This window comes from Puma concolor, chromosome C1, assembly GCF_028749965.1.
Source record: "Puma concolor isolate L17-30 chromosome C1, mPumCon1.1.hap2, whole genome shotgun sequence".
Taxonomy (NCBI): Eukaryota; Metazoa; Chordata; class Mammalia; order Carnivora; family Felidae; genus Puma; species Puma concolor.
The window spans coordinates 5,236,693-5,258,554 of NC_141674.1; the positions used below are offsets into that span (position 1 = coordinate 5,236,693).

A 21,862-nucleotide genomic window follows, 5' to 3' on the forward strand; every position below is an offset into this window, starting at 1 on the left:
CAACTTCTTAGGGGTGACCTTGACATTGAAGTCAAACCTTTGGTTTGGGAGAAACAACAGTCAAATTGGGAGTTACTTGCCTCCGAAGGCACAGCAGAAGTGACCTGTTTCTGTTCATGACCCTGGAGGCATGAAGGGCAGAGGGCACAGAGATTTGGATTTGTTTGTGAGTTCACTAACCAATGGCTGCGTGCCTACTTGCCGGGAACTGCGTTGGGGGCCCGTTGCTGTTTTCTCACTTGACCCCCACAGTAGCCCTGTCAGGTGGGCGTGATGACCCTCGTTTTAGAGGTGAGGGGATGAGAGGCCAAGAGGGGTTAGGTAACTTGGCCAAGATCACACAGCCTTTGAAGTGGCCCAGGTGGGGCCTGCGCCAAGGTCCGATTCCACGTCCAAGTTCTTCCCATCATCTGGCTGCAGGCACGATGACAGATTGGTGCACTTTTTCTGTCTCCGTTTAGTTCCCAAGTTAGTACCCGCTCCTGAACACAGCTGACGTAATTATAACCCATCTTTCATGCCTTCATTCAACAAATGGCCAACAAAACAGATTGTTTTTTTGAGAACAAACCTTAAACAAGTTCAACTTTGCTAACTTTCTCGCGGATGGGTAAAACCGTGTATTTCATCTTGTGCTGTATCTTGGCTGCCAGTAGAGCCTTCCCCAGTGATTTCGTCTTAACAAAGGAAGGGCGGGTTTCCTCCCACAGAGAGATTGAGTCTTGGGTTCAAGGCGGAGGTTCACTTAACACGGACGCATTCCTGGGCCGTTTTGCGTGTTTATCAGATACTGGCCCAGCCCGGCTCTGGGCCAGGCACGGGGCTGATGCTGGACCAACAGACAGATGCAGAACCCCTGCCATGGAAGGTGGCCCTCATCAGCCCCGGTGTTCTCTCAGGCGGAACCTCCATTCCTTCAGCTCATGGCTTTTTTCCGGAATGTTCCCTGGGGGGCCCAAGGCTGCCCTAAGCGCTTCCTTCACATCTGCCTGTGCCTGAACCCTTCCTTCCCCCAGATCTTCCCCGGCCTGGATTCTTACTTCAGGCTCACCTGAAGGTCCCCTCCTCAGGGATTTTCCCCGGCTTCCCTGGCTAAACTCCCTCTCACCCCACCCTCGGTCACCTGTCACCTATCTCTCTACGCTCATAACACCTAGCCCTTCCAAAATCACCTTTTAGTTGCTGCAAATATGCCCCGTTTGTCTTTTCTGTGCTCTTTGAGAACAACTTCGTCTTGCTCACTGTAGACTCTGAACCCAGACCAGTCCCTGGCAGGTCATGGCTATGGGTAGATAGCTGGTGAATGAGTGAGTGAGTGAGTGAGTGGGTGAGTGAGTGAATGAATGAGCACCCTGTGAAGTGAGTACTACAGTTATCCCCACGTTGTAGAGGGGAAACTGTTCCTCCAAGAGGCTGGGCATTTTACCCAGGAACACCCAGCTAGGGAGCAGGTGAGCTGGGACCCCCCCCCACACCCCTCTCTCAGGTCAACTAAGAGAAAAGAAAGCCTTGAGCACATCCAGCCTTTCTCCTAGACAGCGAGGGAAGCATAAGGATAGAGCTAAGAAAGTCACCTTGCTCCCGTGTGTCTAAAACCCTCAATCAGAAGAGGTATTTTTTCAACTTTTACCTTTCAGCGTCCCCGTTCCCATCGGCTTTGTCCAAAAGGAGCTGCCTGCTCATTTTAGCAGCAGACACTAGAATTAATTGCCGACCCTGGGTAGCGAACTTCTCTTAACAGCTCCATGGCAACAGTGGCTCGCAAATGCCAGCAAGTGTCTTTCTGAAGGGACTCTGCCCCTTACACAAAATAGAACATTTTGAGCGAAATTTAAACACAGTTTTTGAACGGCGCTGTTCTGGTTTCTTCACACTTCACAAATGCTTTCTTTGCAAACATGGGCGTCCCAGTTACCCTGGGCTGGTGCCAAGGCCCTCGGCCCAGCGTCTGTCTTCTCAGTTTGAAGGCAGCCGTGGTGGGACCTGAAAACAAACAAGGAGAGAGGGAGAGCTTCGAGCCTCACAGCTGAGGGGGGTGTATGTGTGTGTGTGTGTGTGTGTGTGTGCATGTGCGTGTGCACAAGCTCACGCGCACGGAAAGTCCAATCAGCTCAGATGCAGAAGCACCCAGAAAGGCCCAGCCAGCTTCATTTGCTCTACCTTGGCGATGGCAGGAGAGAGGAAAGGAGAGGGTGCCGGGCAGATGGAGGTTACATGAGCCACCAACTGGCCGGCAAGCTCGCTTTCCTCCGAAGGCATAGCCCAGCCCGCAGCGACCAGTCCAGGCCGGGTGTCCCACTTCACCACCACCCCAAAGGCAGATGTGGTCAACCAGCCGTTGATTCGACCAGTACTTGTTGGCCGCCTACCGGGGAATGAATTTCCTTCTGATGTAGACTCTGCTGTCGGGAAGCCTGGGGTCTAAAGGAGGAATGTAGACCTGAGCCCAAAGATCAGTGAAAGAAGACAGGACCGGCCAAGTGGTGCAAGGGAGTTCAGGAGGCTGCCCATGGATGTGAGGAGGGTACGTGGAGGTGTCGTCGGCAGGGATCTGGCCCATCGTGGAAGACTTTGGTATCAGGAGCAGGTTGCATTCATGGGAAGTGAGGACTTGTGGAAGGTCGGCAGCAGGTGGCGCATTGGGTGCTGGGACCTGGGAATATGGGCCTGAGAGTCAGACGGGACCCGTCAGAAGGCTGATGCCAGGTTGCATGTGTAAGACGGTGGGGACCAGACTGGGGCAGTGGCCTCGAGGACAGAGAGAAAGCCTCACGGATGCCACGTTTCGACCCTCCTTCCGCTCTGTGGCACTAGCCATGCCTTAGATTTGAGTGCCACGAGAGCCACGGCCACACGAGCCCTCTGGAATTTCCCAGGCCCGTGGCTCAGTTCTGCCCCCACTGGCAGGTGTGGGTCTTGCTGTCCAAGCATGAAGCTTGGAGATTCCGCCCCGGGAGGGGTGGGGGGCCGCTGGAGGAGGCCCCGTCTCTCTGTCACACCGCCCCAAGAGGAGTGGGGTCATCCGTTCCTGGCGGCCACAGCACCCCCACGCACCCCCACTGGGGCCTTTGGCATCTGCCAGAAGGGGGGGACCTTTCCAGGAGGCATCAGGGTCGGTGAGCTCACCCTCCTCTGCCATTTGCACGCGCCCGGCGCTCAGCTCCAGGCCATGGTTCAGTACGAAGCGGCAGAGACCAGGCCTTGACCGGTGTTGGTGTTCAGGATGTCAAGCGCCGCCGGTTTGGGGGACAAGTCGGCACTGCCTGCAAGGGCACGGGCTCTGGGGAAGGGGTGGGCCTGCCGCAGCAGCTCTGCAGAGGAGGCGGCCCCCGGATTTGCCTGTGTCATTAGTACGGCCGGTTCCCTTATTACCCGAGGAGGCTTACAGGTTATCAGCTGGCTCCAGGAGCCACTGGAGAAAGGAGGAAGATAAAGAGGGATTTAAAAAGAAAATAACAAAAAGAAAAACTGTGATTTCGAATCCAAACCTCGCCCTGCAGTGGCTTTGTTAACCCCCAGTCACTCTTTCAAGACATAAACTGTTGAGTGCCACAATTACTTCAGTGATTACGCTTTATCTTGTCCTACCAAGGTATTAAAGAGGAACTGGGGAACACATTAAAAAAACATACAGCCCAATTTAATCATGATTCCCTCTAAAACAATTGCTAGAATCTCACCGTTACAGTTGCTAGAGCATAAAAATCCTATAGATGCTTCGTGGGCCGGGCACAATTCATCCTCTGCTGCCTCCACCGTCGGCCCGTTTGTCAGTCAAGGGAGAGCCTCGGGGTTTATGTCTTTCACAGGATTGAGTCGAGGGGATCCCCAGATGCTCCCCCAGAGCAGAGGGAGGGTGGCCCAGGCTCCAGCCACCCAGACTTCCCTGCTCAGAACACCTGCCCCACCAGGAAGAGGCTGAACGGAAAACATGATCTCTGAGAGCTAAGCACAGCGCCCCCCGTCCGGCCCACTGGGGATCTTGGGAGCCTATTCACAGTCAAGGTTGCAACGTAGAGCATTGGCCTGGAAGCCGGCCTCACGGTGAATGCCACACCGGGTGAACGTCACCCAGCTCTGCCCTTCGGTAGCTTCTCCCTGCAAAGCAAGGGAAATGTAATCACTGCTTTGGGGTGGTTCTGAACCCAGGAGGGGGCAAAACTAGGAAGCCAGCAGGGGGTGGGAAGTTGGGTTTGGCTCCCTGACCTCGCTCTCTCCCTGTCCGCTGGGTGACATTAGAAGTCACAGCCTCTCTTGGTTCAGTGTTCCCACCTGGAAGTGGAAGACGATGGATAAGTTGGCCTGGACAACCCCTAAGTTTCTTCCCACCTCAAGCATCTCTGTTCCGAGAGAAATACACAGAAGAGTCCAGGAGGCCCTTAAGGATCTTTCGTGCACAAACGAAAGTGTATAAAGCATCCAGATGAAGAGTTGAGCAATAATTATCAGAGAAGAGTTTGAAAGACCTGAGGTCATCTGGCATGGGTTTTATCCGGCTGAGGTCTAGAGATGACCCCCGTGGCCAAGGAGCATCCCATAGATTCTGACCGTGTGACAGGATGTGGGTGGGGTGGGTATCTCTTTGAATTCATGGGCACTTAAATCACAGGATGTTTTTTGAGAAATGTAGATTTATTTTCTTCCAGCACTTGGAAGATAGTCATGATTGGACAAGAATGGCCCGGGTTTAGCTCATCAAAACCCCTCCAGAGGCTTGAGTGCCCCCTGGCGCTTAATGATGCCTCCTCAGGGTCTGAGAAGAATTTCCTAACTTTGTCTCGATGGGCTCCTATCTTAGAGGATTACACCTCCCAAATAAGAAATGTCAGAGTCCATTTGGTCCTGCTCCACCTGCAAGTTCTGTGAGATCTTGGGGAAAGTTTGTCTGTTGCCATACCAAGAGACCAAGTCATGCTGGCTTAAGAGGTCATCATGACCATACCTGGCAGTTTGGACCAGCCAGCTGTTATTCAAATGCCTTATCTCTTTCACTCTGTGCAGCAACCTCATGGGGCGGGTGCATTACCGCCTTCCCCCCTTTTATAGGTGAGAAAACTGAGGCACAGAGGTGGGCTTGCCCAAGGTCCACAGCTAGGAAGTAGCTGAGCCCAGACTTAAACCCAGGCAGGCACGATCAGAGCACACCTCTGGGTCGCCCTGCCTCACCATCGCCTTCAGCATCAGATGGACCTGGGTTCAAGGCGGCGCTTTGGTGGGAAACCTAATTATTTTCAGTTCATGTTCCTTGTGTGTAGAGATGGTAACAACTAGTCCTTGCCGCGGGGGGTTGTGGGGAGGATCAAGTGAGTTAAGGCTAAGTTTTGAAGCACTTAGCACCCGGCGCCTGAACATACACAGTGTTGAATAAATGGTAGCTCTTGGCAATCATAGTGATGGCTGTTGCTATAGTAACCAGAGGACAGTCTGAACTGTATAATGCAGAGAGGCGTGGCTTAGCAAAAGGAAGGCGTATCTGTCTAGGAGTTAAGGTTCTTGGTTGATGCAATGGAAAATTCAGTTTGAACTGGCTTCAGGATGAAAGAAAATTTGGGGGTTTGAGTTACTGAAAAGTCTTGAGGTGCGCTGGCTTCAGGCATGACTTGATCAAGGAGCCCAATCAATAACATGGAGGTTTGGTGCCTCCTTCCCTCAGCTCTGCCTCCACATCAGCTTTCTTCTTGGCCTCCACGCGCTGGCAGCAAGAGATGGCTTCCAGGAGCGCGAGGCTTCATTATCCCAGGCTCGGGTCCAGCAGGAAAGAGCAGCCCTGCCCCCTAGAGGCTCCAGCCAAGTCCAGGGATCAGCTTGATCGCCTCTTGTTGGGACTCCTGGACCGTCCTCATGACCCAGAGAGTGCAGGGCTCCAGCTGGCCAGCCCCCGTCACATGTTCCATCCCTGGACTGAGTCAGAGCGAGGTGGTTTGTTCCCTAAAGAACATTTGGATACTTTTAGCGCAAGAACACCAAAGCAGTAGAGTTCTATTCAGCTCTGCCTCCCATTAGCCGTGTAGCTCTGATCAGATCATGTGGCACCTCTCCGTAAGAAGGGGCTCATGTGGCCAGTGGGGATGGTGTCACATGCCCAGTGTCCTCCAGAGCCATTGTGGAGAACAGATGGACAGGAAAGGCTCCAGAGCACGTCACATGCCTGGATGATTGTTTGGTGCCATTGTCATCTGATGGGGTTGACTCGCTGCCTAATGGGGCACGGTTCTGAGCAGACACACCAGCCCTGGGAGCAAGACTGAGGCACGTGTCCTTGGAGAGGAAGGGACAGAGAGGGGAGGGCAGCGGCTTTGGCTTCCAGGTCTTCCAGGAGCACATGGCCAAGTCTCAGCCAGAGGCTGGTGAGAAGGGGATCGTGTGGCTCCAGTGAGCAGGAAGCTGTGTGGCCCGTGGATATGGCTTCTGGGAGGGGAGAAGTGTGAGGGGTGGGGACGGCAGCCCTCGAGACCTGAGCACCAGGCATCCATGCCACCAGCCCCCCTGCTTCCCCCGCGGGCCCCACTGGAACCAGGGCCACAAACCCCGAGCAGGACCCCTGCCCTAGAGTTCTGTGTCCCAGCAAAAGGTCCCAGGCATCTTACCTCAGGGCCGGCTAGAGGGATTCCTGCTGTGACTTTTAATAAATCAAAAAGGAGTTCAAGGTGAGAGCAAGAGAAAAACCAGCGATCTCATTCAAGCTCGGGCCTTGCCAACGGCAGTGTGACAACTGCCTGCATCCCTGGCAAGTGTGAACTGACCGGCACATTGAGCACTCCACTGACACTCTCAGCCCTGGACACACCTGGTGGGTGCCCCCTGGGTCTGGGTCCCAGAGAGATGACCCCCAACGTTCGGGTCTCCTGCCATAACCCACCCAGGAGCTAATATCGCCCGTTTAAAAAAAATCTATTTCTCCTTTTCAGCCCATGTCCCCCTTGGGATAATGAGTCTCATCCGTTAACTGCCCGCTGTGCGGAGTTTGTGCTAAAATTACCTTCCTGAGCTCCAGGGGGAACCCTTATTCTTAGCATTTGGGGATCTGGTGAAAAAAAACACACAATCCACACATTTACCTTCTCCCCTTTCTGACCTAAAAGATTGAAACCGCATTTCCTCTTGGCTCTTGTCTTTCTGGCCAGAAAAATCCTCACCTTTGTTTTTCCTGTGGCCACTGCTCTTCCTCCCTCGCCCCTGCACCCACGGTTCCAGATCATGAAGAGCCTTTGCTGCCCCTGCTCCTGCCCCACGGTGTGTCCAGCTCACCGGGCTTGGTCATTTTGTCCCAGCAATGACTTTGGACAGTGGCGTCCGCGAGCCCCAGGGATCTCCCTGGGTTTGCCGAGGGCACTCGGGCCCACCAGCCTCCACGGCCGATTTGTTTTACTCTTCCCGAGCTCATGGCTTTGCACTTCACCCACAGTGGGCTCCATCTGTCACTCGGCACCCACTGATACAACCTCGCAAGATCCTCTCAGGACCGATCACAAACTTGGGGTACTTTATGGGCACTCGGTCACCCATAAAAGCTTAGTGTCATCTGCCGATGAGATTTTGTTGGGCGCTCCTTCCCCCAAGTCATTTGTAACGACTTTAAATAAGGCAAAAGGCCGGGTCCCGAGCTAGTGTGAATCTCGTGGCTTCCACGCGTCCAGAAACCTGCCCACACACCCCACCGCACGGGTACAGTCAGCAGCCAGGTCTTGCTGCACAATAGAATGTTCTCCATGGCAGCAGCCAGCCAGGATGGCTGGACCTTCTAGGGGTCTGTGGGGCGAACCTTCTCAGAAGCTTCCGGAAAGTCAGGGCAGGTGGCATCCCTGGCGCCTCTCGAAGCGCACACACACACGCGCGCACACACACACACACACACACACACCTTTATCTGCCCCCCGGGGAGAATGGGAAGTCGTCTCCCTGTCCGAGTCTCCCAGGTGTTCAGGATGTGGCCAGGACCGTGCCAGGCCCGAGTTCCCACCCACGGTGTGTTTCCTCTACGTCACCTGCAGACTGAAGGGGGCAGCACAGGCCGGCCCCTCAGCCAGCACGGTTCCAGGAACTGCGCACCAGGTGGAAATTGTTTAAGTCTATTCCCACGACTGGAAAATTCTGGTAATTGTGTAATAACAACAGCAGCAGCAGCAGCACTCAGCAATTACCCAGGGTTTTTCATCTTCAGATCACTTTACCCACATTAACTAATTAAGTCTCCCAGCCTCCCTCCGAAGCAGGGAAGTGCTGCGGCCGCAGACTCCCCCCCGGTGCGCGTGCTGGCTTAATGAGGGCAGCCTAGCTGAAGGGGCGCGGGGCTCCCCCAGGGCCGCCGGCCTCTGCCCCCACTTAGAGCAGGATCGGAGGCCCCATGTGGGCCCTCCTCTCTGGGCATCACCCCAGGTCCCCCGCCCTGCCGAGCCCTAGCAAGGAAGCAGAGAGCTCGGCTGTGTCCACCCCCCCCCCCACCGCCACCGCCGACGCAGCGCTGATGCGGGGCCTGGCCCCCCCGGAAGTGCAGCCGACAGTTGGTTTCACCTGTTCCTGGGCACCAAGGCCCCTCTTTCTGTTCCTACTCCCCCAACTTTCTCTGTTTTTGTGTCTTCAGCCACCCCCAACTTTGGGGACCTGCGTCTTCCCCCAGTCACCAAGTGCTCAGCTCCTTACCGTCCCCCTGCCCCACCTCTCACCTCTGCCTGAATACAGTGCGTGTGCTGCGGAGGCTCTTGATGTGCAGACAGGGACTCTGCTGCCTTGGCCCTGCCCTGAGGAGCTCACAGACCAGCTCAGGAGCTAGGACTTCCAGCCTCACCCCTGTTCCCACCAGCTCCCGGCACCCTGCATGACCCAGTCAGGCTCCTTGGACTCGTGTGTGCTATATCGTGGACAATAAGCGAGCAGCTCCCGCCCGGGGCACTGAGGCTGTATGCACAGCCCTCCACATACACACACACACCCCCCCCCCCCCCCGCCTCTGGCCAGTCCCCTTGGAGCCCAGGGGCCAGGCTGAGAGGAGACGTAGGACTCAGGGCTCGGTTGAGCTACAGCATCCTGAGCAGTGACCGTCTGCATCCGTGGGTTGTTGAAGGATCAACCCAACCGTGGGGCTTGAAGGTGGGGTCCCACACATAGCTGATGCTCCGAAAGCCATCTTTACAAACAGAGGTGCCCACTGGGTGGTGTGTGCTTGGGGGTACGGGCACGTTCCCGCCTCCCGAGGAGCAGAGATGATGTAAAGTGTAGCAGTTCTGCACACGAGGGTTCTCTGCAGCAGGGAGGAGAGAACCGGAAGGGAGGGAGCAGCCGGCAGGAGACCCGGGCAGCCAGGGCCCGCCCACCCTGGCCCTTTCTTGGGGAGCACACTTAGTGCACGTCTTCCAGACGGCATGGCCCTCACCCCGCATGCTGGCAGCCCTCAGCGGGGAACAGAGAGGGTAGGACGGGAGCCCGCCCAGGGCCCCATGACTGGCCTCCCTTCTGATGGGGACACGGCTTTATCCAGAGCAGAGGACAGGTGCCAGGCTGCCCAGGGCCGCCGGAGCACGGGCGAGGGAGGATTTTTCTCTGCCTTGCGGTGTGGTGACACCCCCAGCCCTGAGCTGCCTGGCGTCATCATTTATTCATTCCCTGATAAATCCTGCCCTTCTTTCTGCCGGCTTTGCACTCCTGTTTTATGGGCATCTACCCTCGTTCACTAAGCACCCAGGTACAGGGAAGGCTCTGCCTCTTAAGATCAGGCTCGTGGGGCTCTCCAGACCCGCCTGAACGGTGCTAACATGACAGACGCAGCCCTAGAATGGGCGTGTGGCGCGCACGGTGCTGATTTACTCTCTGCCCCCGCCCCGGGGCTGGCAGCGCGCGGGTCCACCCCCCGAGCACCAGCGGCAAGTGGGGAGGTGTGTGGCACTATTACATGCTATTATGACTTTCTGGGTAATGTACACATTTTCACTATCACACAGCCTCTCTCCTTCATTTTTCATGAGAACTGGCACGAGATTAATGACTGAGCCACAGAAGAAACGGAATGCCATGCCACTCTGATTTATCGACCACTTAGCGTTGATGAAGCTGCAAACAAGAGTCAAACAGATGTTGCGGCTGCATTTTTCCTTATCAAAACCAACAGCTTTTTGCATTTTTAACCACTTCTTGCGCTGCTGTCCTGCTTACTCCACAGAAGGGGGTGCTGGCTCCGGGCCTCCCCCTTCCCATGGAGGTGGAGGAGCCCGGGCAGGAGCTGGGGGGGGGCCCTCCTGGCACCCGACAGTGGATAGAGTCCAGCGGTGGCCGAGAGGAGGACAGGAGACCCCCCTGGGGCTCTGGCTCCGGGCAGCGTGGGGCCCCGAGGTGGGCCTCTGGCGGAAAGCTCATCGCTGCCCCTTCAGCCCATTCCAGGGCCTGTCATACAAACGGGGGGCTCCGCGTGCAGCAGAGGCAGCTCAGCTTCCCCCTGCAGATGGGACCCCACCTCCATCCTGAGCCCGGAGCAGGTTACTGAACCCCCTCACCACTCCCCCCTTCAAATCGGCAATGTCGGTGTCCTTGCATGTGAACACTGGCTGTGGGTCAGGCCCATCCTGAGCTCCTTAGGGCCTCACCTCTCTTGACCAACAAGGTCAAGTCCAGTCACACTCCTCCCCCATCCTAAAGGGCAGACACAGAGGTTCAGCCAGGTCAAGTGCTGGCCCCCCATCCCTGTACCGTGCCTCGTACCTCTCAGAAGCCAGAAGCCACGCAGCCGTGGGGCTCTGGCTCCAGGTTGGGTGTGGGAGCTCTCTGAGGACTGCGAGAAAGTTTGGCACCCCTCCCCAGTCGCTGCACCACCCCACCCACCCGTGGCTGCCACCAGCTTGGGCCTCCCACGTGTCTGCTGTGCCTCCTGGTCTGTTTTTCTCTTTCCCTCTTCCTCCCCTCCTCTGCTTCTCCCTCCTGCCTCCAGCCCTGGACTGAGGTCCAGTCCTCCACGGCGGGGAAGTCGGCTTCTCCCTGGCAGAGTCTCCACTAGGGAAGCCTGTGGGTGTCATCAATGAGGCATGGCCCACCTCCACCTGCTCGCCCCGGGGAATGAGGGTCCAGAAAGCTGTAGTTGCCGCAGGGGCTGCTGCAGATTAATCTGGATCACAAGGGTCACTGCTGGCACCCTGCTGAATAGCGGCCACCCGCACAGGGGGAGCGGGGACGCTTTCTTGTCCAAAGCGGTCTCCCTCTCTCAAATCCCATCGCCAGGCATTAAGAAGATTAAACGGGCGGTCACGCTTTCTCCCCACTGCCCGTCCAGCATCTCCCGCCTGCCTCTCCCCCCAGGACGCCAGTGGCCCAGTGGCCCAGTTCAGGAGGGATCGAGCCCACGTTTGAAGGGGACACACAATCTCCCACCCTGGCCCCCCTTCTGCCCCAGTCTTTCCAAAAGGAGGCCCCACCCGGGGTTGAGAGAAGAACTTTGGCCATGGTGACTGGGCGGGGGGAGAGCCACACACACAGGGTGCCAAATCGGTGCAGGGATTCGTCAGTAACTCGGTGGTCAGGTGAAAGCAGTTCAAATACCAGATGGGCCTAAGGCCAGGCCAGGGATGGCACCCAGGGGGAAGGGGGCAGTTCTTGGGCATCTGAAGCCCCAATGCCCCAGAGACTCAAGCAACTGGGGGCTGGGGGACTGTCTTCAGTAGCTGCTGACAGTCATTTCCTCTGGGTTTGAACTCTATCAGTGGCTCCCCAACTGCGTTCCTGAGAGCACTAGGGTCCCAAGAGGGGCCCAGGCCGATGCTCAAATAAGCTTGGAAAGCCTGTTTACTGCAACACCTATGAGGCTCTTCTACTCAGGGTGCCGTAAAGACTCTGACAAGTCCTGCAGTAAAGAAACCTGTGTGACTTTGGCAAAGCTTTCCCTTTCCAGAACATTTTCAGATAAAAACAGGAGTGGCACTGGGTCCAGAGGCCAAGGGCTCCTGGGCCCCCTCAGGTGCTGCCATCCCACTTCCAAGAGGGCGGACTCCTCCTCCTCCTCATCCCCAAACTCCTCCTCCTCCTCCTCCCCCTCCATCTGTGTGTCCCTCAGGAAGACACGCATGGGGGTCTCCTGGGTAGGTCCCAAATGCTGAGTCACCAAGGAAGAGACAGCTGCCCTCTGAGCCCCAGGGGCAGTTCAGCTGCCCCGCACCCTCAGCACACGGCAGGTAGTGCCAGAGCACCTGCTGATTGCCAGCCCCACTCCGGGCTCGTTCATGCCAGCCACGAACGAGGGAGCCCGGGCAGCAGAGCTCACCCATCAGGCCAAGCCATCGTTGCTCAGAGATGAGACATGAGGGTGAGCACTGAGCAAGAATTGGAAGTGGTGAGGCGTGCCGAGACAGTGGGGGTGGGGCACTCGTTTGATGGGGTCGCAGAGTAAGGTGTCCGCGAGGAGGTGGCGTTGAGACTTCCAGGACGTGAGGCACGGACCCGAGGGAGAAGAGCCGGGGCGAGAATAGGCCAACTGGGGAGTGTGCGGCCGGGACTCATGCTGTAACCATGTCAGGGACATGGGCTTCCTTCACTGGGCCAGGGAGCTGCCCGGATTACAGGAGCATGGCCGCTGGCGTCAGAGAGCGGGTGGGGAGGGAGGCCAGAGGGGGAGTGAGGAGGCCTGGGAGGGCCCACGTGGCCGGGGGAGCAGGGTGGGTGGGAGAAGTGACCGAGCTCGCTGACCCGCCAGCTGTGGAGGGGGGAGGAGGTAAGGAGAAAGAATGATCCCCCGGGGTTTCCACCTGCACCACTGCGGGAGGGCAGGGCCCCAGTGGGCCAGGTGTGGCCCGTGGACGTGGGGCTCTGCCACGTGAGCCGGGGGTGTTTTGGAAGCCCCGACAGGGCAGTCGGGCAGGTGGGCCCGGAACCAAGCTGAGAGTCGGGGCTGGGGAGAGAAATCCAGAATCCTCGCAATACAACGCTTGTGGGGCCGTGAAGCAGGAAGAGGTCACTAAGAAGGGAGGGGACAAGGACCCCGCTGGGAGGCCCATGGAGGAAGGGGAGTCCCCATGCACCAAGAGGAAAATGAGGACAGAGGGGGCTGCCACAGAGGAGACGTGCGTTTTAAGTGGACAGATGCCTGCAGCGGCACTCTGGTCAACTCTGCCGGGAGATGCCACAGTTTGGTTCGGTGTGGGGTCTGCTCTGGCGGCCCTTGGTAGTTAGCAGGGCAGGACTTCCGTCCGTCCAAATGGGACTTCAAACCTCTCCGAGGCCCCTGTGGGGGCTCGGCAGCAGCCTGGCCGGCAGGGCAGGGGCACTGTTTCCACGTGCAGGTGAGGAGCTCAAGGCATCCCCAGGAAGGGATGGGCTCACCTAGTCCACTGCACTTTCCGAAAGCTTCTGGAACTTCTCTGAGACTCTTATCCTCAGCTTTCCCCTCCACAGCCACAGACCACACCCATAGGGCTGCCTTCCCCAGGCCTCTGACATTTGGGAAGGGAAGTCATCTTCAGGGTCATGCTCTCTCTGGGGGGGACCGGCCTCAAGCACCCTCATGGAAGTTCTGTAGCCCAGGGAGGAGCCTCTGGACAGGACCCCCGACCCACACGACCTGACCTGGGTGGTAAACCCCAAGGAAACATGCATGCAGCCCAGTAAGACGAAGGCAGGCTGATTCCACATCGGTCCAGAACCCAGAGTCCTGCGGGGGGGGGGCTCCCAGAGCCAGGGTGTGTCCTCGGCGGGCCCCCCACCCCGAGCCGGGCATGGCTGAGCGCTTCTCCAGCCTACCCTGCGTGGCCAGCGAGCAGCTCTCGGCCAGGATGTGACACTGTTATGAGCACTCCATGAAGCTGATGCATTGGGACTCTATGGCTAATATATTTTTCTGCCAAAAACGCCCAATAAAATGTACAACTAATGAATAAAATCGCAATGTTGCCAAGAAGCGATGTGTGCCCCAAATTTCCAAAAATACTTCAATCACTCTCTGTCTTAAAACCAGCCCACGCCAGGAAGTCGTCACTTAGAATTCAGGGCAGCAGTTTCAGCAGCAGGAACCCCAGGCCCTAGGATGGAATCTGTGCTGAAGACACAGACGGTAATGCTGCCTGCTTCCCGTCCCCTACTCCCAAACCCAGACGCCTTGAACCTTCAGGGGCTGGTACTTTCTCCCCAGCTGTATCAGGGCCACTGAGAAGCACAGGCCCAGAGCAAAGGCTCCCAGGAAGGGGACCTACACGTTGGGCATATTCCTTGATCCAACGGGAGCCATGGTGGATCTAGAATCCCTAAGCCGGTAGTTACAGATGTGGGGTGCAAGGACCACTGGATCTGCGAACCCCTGAAATGCAGGGCTGATGTGCCTTGGGCAGTGTTTGAAGCTGGAAGTGGAATGTCCACAGCCTTCATCAAATGCTCAAAGAGGTCGGGGCACCTGTGGGCTCAGTCGGCTGAGAGTCCGACTTTGGCTCAGGTCATGATCTCACGGTTCATGGGTTTGAGCCCCGTGTCGGGCTCTGTGCTGACAGCTCGGAGTCTGAAGCCTGCTTCATATTCTGTGTCTCCTTCTCTCCCTGCCCCTCCCCTGCCAGCGCTCTGCCTCTCTCTCTCTCTCAAAAATAAACTTTGGGGAAAACAATTTTTCTTTTTTGTAATTCTCAAAGAGGCCTCAGACCCAGGAAAAGGGAAGGACCAGTCTTGCCTCTTAGCCTCCTCGGAATGCATTTTGGGAAAGACTTCTCTGCCCTTTGTAGACCCAGAAAACTGGAGCCAGATGTCGATGGGACACAAGTCTGGGAAGACTGTCCCAAGACAGCCTGATTCAATTCTACAAATGATAAATGAACACCAGTCATTGCCGGATATTATCTGTGTGGTTGAGGAGATGAAGGAGGGGGCAGGGGCACACAGACCATGAAGGCACAAACCTCTATCTGTAGAGGTACAGAGGGAAGGTATCAGGGAGTGCTTCCTGGAGGAGGAGGTGATCCTCGTGCCTGTCCTCAGAGAACAGATGGAAGCTGGTTTTGCAGAAAGGCAGCTGGGGCCTGAAGAAGAGACAGAGATTCCTGAAAGTGGAGAGTCCCAGGCAGTCTAGCACCCAAACTTGGGCTTTGGATGCAGGGTGAGAGCCGCCCTTTGTTCCCCAAGCCACTGCCTGCCTGCCCTCCCGCCGCCTTGGCCCCCCACAGCCTCCCCCAGGCACCCAGGCCGAGCTCAGCGGGGCTGTGGGGCAGGAAGCCGCGGCCCTTTCATCTCGCAGGTGGCTGGCATCCTGGCTCTCTCCTGCGGGGACCAGCTCCTGTTCCAGGGCTGGGATCAGAGGAGGCCCTGGGTGGCCTGCCGACCCCTGCAGACTTTTGATCCTTCCCCTTTTGCTCAGTGGCGGGAGCTGCCACCTGGCCAGGCACAGGCTCAGGCAGCAGCCCCTCGTCCAGACACGACCGTGGGGAGCCAGTGTGTCGATAGGAAGAACACAGGGCAGGGACTTGAGTGTATCACCCCATTTCTCCTTGGCTACCCCATTCCGGTGATAAGCATAACATATCTACCCAACCCACCCACCTCGTGGGCGTATGGCAAGCATAAAGTGAAATATGAAATGGGAAAGCACTTAGCCCAGGCAAAAAAGAGGCCACCAGATGTCTTGGCAGGACCTGATTTTGGAGTCAGAGCCCTGGCTTCCAGCCCGGGCTCTGTCCCTCGCCAAGCGCAGGGCTTTGGGCAAGTCACAACTTTGCTCCAGTCTGCTCATTGTAGACGGAGGGCGCCCTGCCCAGCCTTGCCCAGCCCAGCCCGGCGGGCCGGCCTCCCCGGCTAGCACGGGCACCAAATGAGATAATGGCTGGAAAGTGCTCTGAAAAGAATAAAGTGCCGTGCCGATGTCAGGGATTATCATTATTATTAAGGAGCATGATTACCGCAATCCAGAAAAGCTGCCATTAACGAGAAGGCTCCTGTTCGTGTTGATTTAATTTCCTGGTTAACTGAGCGTTGGCAAGAAAAAAACTCTATGTTTCAACCTTATTGAAAATCTTTTTAAATTATGCCAGTCTATTCTGTTGCCCTGGTCATGGTGCAGTCTTGGGTCTTTATTTATGAATGCATTGATTGAGTCACACATTTATTACTCTCTCTGACCATATCCAAAAAGGCAGCCACAGACCCAGCCTCCTCCGTGCCTGGGGTCCCAGGACTTGTGGTCGGGTATCCCTCGGAAAAGAGCAGAGGAGACAGGTCTGGGGAAAAGCATGGGATGGAACCTTCCACGTGGCTTTTTCCCTGGTTCCCTGGGGCATCTTAATATATTGTCATAGATTTCCTTACGGTTTAAGCGATACTTTCTGATTGGGGTAGGAGTTTCTGGATTTATCCAGATGCATCACCAAGTGACGTGATTGGGTTGTTCTTTTCTTCTCTTTTTTTCTTTTCTTTGCTTTTCTTTTCTTTGCTTTGCTTTGCTTTGCTTTTCTCTTCTCTTCAACAAACCTGTCAGGCCTGATGTGCCCAAATAAATGGCCTTGCCTTCTGGAAGGCCACAGAAAGCCATGGAAGGCACATGCTCTTTGCAGAGAAGAGCAAGTCCCCACCAAGTCCCCTCAGTGTGTCACTATCGGAGCCGGTGGTGGGCAGAAAGGGACCGAGGGCGTTTTGAATAGACTCTCATGGGGAGAGGCTGACCCATTTCCATAGAACCATCTGGGGACAAAGTGAGCCCTTCACGCGCAGAGTTCTTTCTGTTCTTAAGGCTTCGCAGGAGGAGTTTCCAGAGGCTCTCCTGGTGCCCAGAAGTAATGTGCTGAGGGGGCTTCTCGTCCAGGGAGAAGGCCACAGGCTGAAGGGCACAGGGGCGTCTGGGAACTCTGTTTCCCCCGGGGAGGAAGGGGGTAATGATGCCTGTTGGGGTAGACGTCCAGCACGCTGTGATGAGGAGATGCGTGTAAAGCACAGAACAGGGGTCAGTGCTCCTGGGCAGCTGTTGGCATAAAGTCCCAGATGTCAGACGAGAGATACGTGTGGCCTTGTGTGTGGTCCTTGGTTACACACAAATCAGCCCATGTGGTTCTCATTGGGGGTGGTTTTGCCCCTCAGGGGGCAATGGGTCATGTCTGGAGGCACTTGTAGTTGTCACAACTGGAGAGGGGGCAGGGTTTAAAAGCATCCAGTGGGTGGAAGCCAGTGCATAGGACAGCCCCACCCCAGAGAATGATCCGGTTCCAAATGTCAGCAGTGCCCAGGTTGAGAAAGCCTGGTGTCGGGATGCTCAGCCTGTCTGCACCTGCTGGGGGGCACCCTTGGATGGGCTCCATGCCTCCTTCATGCTGCCAGTCTCTGTGCTCTCCCCGCAGAACCCCGACATCGTCCTGGTGCACTATCTGAACGTCCCAGCCATCGAGGACTGCGGGAAGCCGTGTGGCCCCATCCTCTGCTCCATCAACACCGACAAGAAGGAGTGGGCGAAATGGACAAAAGAGGAGCTCATTGGGCAGCTGAAACCCATGTGTGAGTAGCTGTGGCCCACCTGGCCCAGGGTCCTGCGCTGGAGGCCAGGCCAGCACCCAGCAGGTGGGGAAGAGGTCCCCGGGGGCCGTCCTGCTCGGGCGACAGCGAACGTAGCTTTTCAAAAGCGTCACCCCCACCCTACTCTCGCTTGATCCTCTAAGCCCCCTACACGGTGGCCAGGGCACAGAAGGTCAGCCCCACGTTGCAGATGACAAAAGCGAGGTTCAGAGGCACAAGGCCCCGTAAGCAAGGAACAGGGCCACGAGAGCCCTGAACTGCGGCCACTTGGGCCACAGACGGGGGAGCAGTGGCTGTCCGGGGACAGACAGAGGAGGGGCTGGCCAGAGCTGGCCTGCCTCCAGCCCCCAGCCCATCTGCTCCTGGACACGGCGAGGCTCCGGCCCCAGCTCCCAGACTCGGTGGCATGCAGATGACCGGAATTAGCTGGGTTTCATTTTGTCAGCAAAGTGATGTTCTCTGAAGCATCTGTCAGGTGCAGATCACTGAATGCGGAACACCAAGTGAGTCTGGAGAGCTGGGCAGTGGCTGCTGTCTCGTTTCCATGGGCAGCCGCTGGGGGCTCTCGCTGGCCTCTCCTGCCGCCTGGAATCAGGAAGCACAGACACAGGTCTGCCAGACCCGAGAAGGCCCGTCCAGAGCACAGGGCCCAGGGCTCTGGGACACTGACCTCTGAGGCTCAACGCAAAGATGTGTCACCATACGGGACCTCAGAGAAGGGGTCACCAGGTCCCTCAGAATCTGTGCTACCCTTGGAAGGGGGGCTGCAGGGAAGAAGCCGATGGACACCATACACAGAGAGCAACTGAGATGTCCTTTGCTGGGGGGCCGTGAGTGTCCCATCACTAGGAGTATCCGAGCCGAGGCACAATAGCGTCCGCAGTGACCAGCTAACCCTGAGAGTCCCTCAGCGCTCAGATTGGGGGGTCACCCCCCATTCTCAAAGTGGGCCGGAGACAGGAGATAAAGGGAAGGGAGACCCCCAACAGGCCGACGGCCCAGCCGCCCAGGCCCTGCTCCCTGCTGCCAGGAATCTAGAACTAGGAGGCCCAGGGGCTTCCAGGGCTCAGGCTGCATCCCATGGAACCCTCCGGATCCGCAGGTGTAACACACCCGTCTTGTTTAAACCTCCCGGTGTCCCCAGGGTGGGTCGCTCTCCCCACCTTCCTCTGCTCACCCCACCTTATCCACATGTAGTCAGCATACACGTCGCCTCTTCCGCAGGCCCTGCCCCCCACTACTGGCCCCACCTCACACCCCACCCCCACCACCCAGCTTCCTCGGGACCTCCCAGAAGACATCAGACTGAAGTCAGCCTCCCACACTTAACCAGAAGGGGCCGCTCTAGCCCCTTCAGTATTCTGCACAACACCCAGAAACTTGAAGGACGCAGCGGCTAATCCCCAGGAATCTTTCCTGTTCTCACCATCCCTCGGGGCCCTGCACAGCGCCGGGCATGTGAAAGGCCCCCTGTAAATATTTGTGGGATGGTTGAGTGGAAAGTGTCTGGGCCCAGCTTTGGGCCACTCCCCGCAGGGACCTGAGCAATGGACAGAGGCCCCCCACTGTCCAGGCCTGGGGAGCCAGAGCTGTTCCCAGATGCCCTCCAAGGCCAGCCTGGGGGTCCGGGGAGTCAGGGCAACGGCACCAGGGGTCCTCGCCTCAGACCGGCCTGTCCACCCCTTCCAATTCAATACTGAGGCCATGTCTACATGTGCTTGTACTTAACATTGGGTTTCCTCTCCCAGGGCCCATTCACGCCTCCTCTTTGACAGGGAATCGGCGGGGCCTGAGCAAAGGTCCCGGTAACAGTGGGCACCAGTGCCACCTGGGCAGGGCAGTGCGGTCCTAGCCGGGGAACCGGGAGGTGGACACGTCCTGGTTCTGTGATGGCTTCACTATGGGACCTCAGGCCCGTCACCCTCCGCACCCCAGTCCCTTCTATAAAGTGGGAGAAAAAATCCAGAGCCTCTGCACCAAGATCCACAGTACCCAGCCCGCTCCGCCGGGCCCAGCTCAGCTCCCGGGCCTCTGCAGGCTGGGGCCACTGTTTCCTACCGGTTCCCAGGAGGTTCCAGAGACCACCTTGGCCAGAGGGCAGCCAAGGGCACATTCCCGGGGAAACAGATGCCATTCAAGGTGGCCAGCACAGTCAGAACCTCTGGCCTGGGTTCTCCCAAATGCCTCTTAGCACACGCAGACGGTCCTTCTCCTGGAAGCCACCCCACTGCCACTGTCCCCCTTCTCCTATTCCGTCTGCTCACTTTTCCTCTCCTCATTGCCTCGACCTGCCCCGCAACACCCCCCTTACAGGAGCCTGCCCGTGTCAGACAGGAACACCACATCCCTAGGGGCAAAGGGATTAAGCTCCATGAACTCCAGGGGGTACAAAGCAGACCCGAGTCAGCCTCTGATGCTTAACTGGAGGGAGCCATGGATGCCTGCTTGGAAGTCTGCAGTGCATCGAGAAAATTATGTACAACTACAACAAACTCCCCATAAATCTAATAACACTTGGCTCGCTGGTGTGTCTGGGGGCGGGGAGCAGAGCCGCGCGCAATTACCAAGCGTGCATGTGTGTGCGTGGCTGTGGTTACAGATGCACACGGCCTGGAAACACAGCCCTGGAAGTCAGGCTCCAGCCGAAGCCTTGCACGCGATGAGTCTTGGAACACACGTAGGGCACCGCGTTCGGGGGGACCAGTGGCGCGTGGGGAGCCAAGAAGGCATCAGATTCGGCTCCAAAATCAGGCGTGCCACCCGACGCTGGAGCCAAACACATTAGCTTCATCACATTTTCACATAAATCACATTCCTTCAAAGACTTCACAGTTTGATTTCCTGATGTTTCCAAATTTCTCTGCCCTGCGGCAGAACTGTCAGTGGTTTAATCAAAATGTTGTGCTTCTCGGTGGTGAAGGGAAACTCTGATCCGCAGCCTTCGCCCCACCTGTTGCGAGACGGGGGGCTCATTGTTCCCGGACCCCGGGAACCTCACAAATGCTGGCCTCTAAGCCAGACTGATGCTGGGAACCCTACCTGGATTCTCGCGATTGTGCCGTTTGGTCTCATGGGGGCTTTTCCCATCCATCTGCCAGATGAGGGATGCCTCTTACAGAATTAAAGAAAAAGGAAAAAAAAAAAAAAGAAGAAGAAGAAGAAGACAGGGGTGGGGGCGAAAATTAAGGAATCTGATAGGAATTCCCAATATGTTTCCCATCTTTTGCAATCCCTCCTGTAGCAATTAGAATATGGGTGCCGCCATGACAAAGACCAAAAGAACAATGGCGTAAACAAAAGAGAAGGCTATTTCACGTGCACATAGCAGTTCAAGGTAGGTATGGCAACGATGCAGTGTTGGGGATCAGCCACCTGGGCTCCCTACGGCCAGTTGCTCTGCCAACCAGGTGCTGCCCTCTTTTTCATGGTCCAAAATGGCTGCTCCAGCTCCTGCCATTGCAACTGCGTCCCGACCAGTGGGAAGCAGAGAAGACAAAGTCGAGGGCAAGCTTCTTCCTTTCAAGAACAGGGCCCAGAGGTTGCACACAATACTCCCACTCGTATGTCATGGGTCAGAATTCGGTCATACGGTTACCCTTGGTTGCAAAGGAGTCTGGGAAGTGTAGTCTCTTGCTAAGCGCTACCATCCCAACATACTTTGGGGAACAGGGTTCTGCGTGTGAGTCATTCGGAGCTGAGTGGAGCTGAGCTCAGCCTGAGGTGTCCCTGCACGGCCTCAACCGAGAATCGCTCATCTTAGGTCAAGGCCCGGGAGTGATCGCCTCGGGTCCCGTCTGAGGGTTGGCGTTTATAGAAGTCTAGTGAACATGACCTAAAGCCCAGCATGTCTCCTCCTGGAAATTCTGGGGTCTGTTCCAGTGCAGCTGGTCTGAGGGAGCACCAGCTTGGGACCAGCAATCTGCCACAGTGTGAGCAAAGGGCCGGGCAGGTGGAAGTCTGTCCTCCCGGATCAACTTGGAGTGGAGAAGAACGGAAACTCTGTGCCACAGTCCCGCCAACCCAGTCCTGCTTGGTGATCCTTGGCCGCCCGGAACCACAGTGGTTCTGAACCGCTGTGCCCTGGACCTTCCACTCTGGGCTCTACTTGAGCTGCAGGGAGTCAGATGGGGCCCTTGGAGGGATCCTCTCCTCGGAGCATCGCATCGGTGGCTGTCTGCCTGGTCCCACTCCTTGGCAGCCTGGGAGGGGACAGGCCTGCCGGCCACTTCCCAGCTAGCAGTAGATGAGGTTATGCCATCCAGAGTGAGGGATGAGGGCATGAGTTTTAAGCCACGCTCACAGCCCTACCCTAAGAGGGATCGTGCCCCAGCTGTCCCGTTCAGGTGAGCACCCTGGCCGGCCAGGTGGCCCTGCATCACCAAGCAAGGCTCGGGCCTTCCTGCAGACCTCCATGGCCTCA

The 21,862-nt window shown here is 56.9% G+C and overlaps 1 protein-coding gene across 7 annotated transcripts in view; it reads left to right on the forward strand.

Annotated features, from left to right (window-relative positions):
* CAMTA1 (calmodulin binding transcription activator 1) overlaps positions 1–21,862 on the forward strand; it is an 829,903-nt gene that overhangs the window by 704,747 nt on the left and 103,294 nt on the right. For all 7 annotated transcript variants that reach the window (XM_086715554.1, XM_086715556.1, XM_086715555.1 and 4 more), the window contains one exon: positions 17,271–17,424. In XM_086715554.1, coding sequence (XP_086571680.1) covers positions 17,271–17,424 — 154 coding nt within the window. The remainder of the gene's footprint in view (positions 1–17,270; positions 17,425–21,862) is intronic.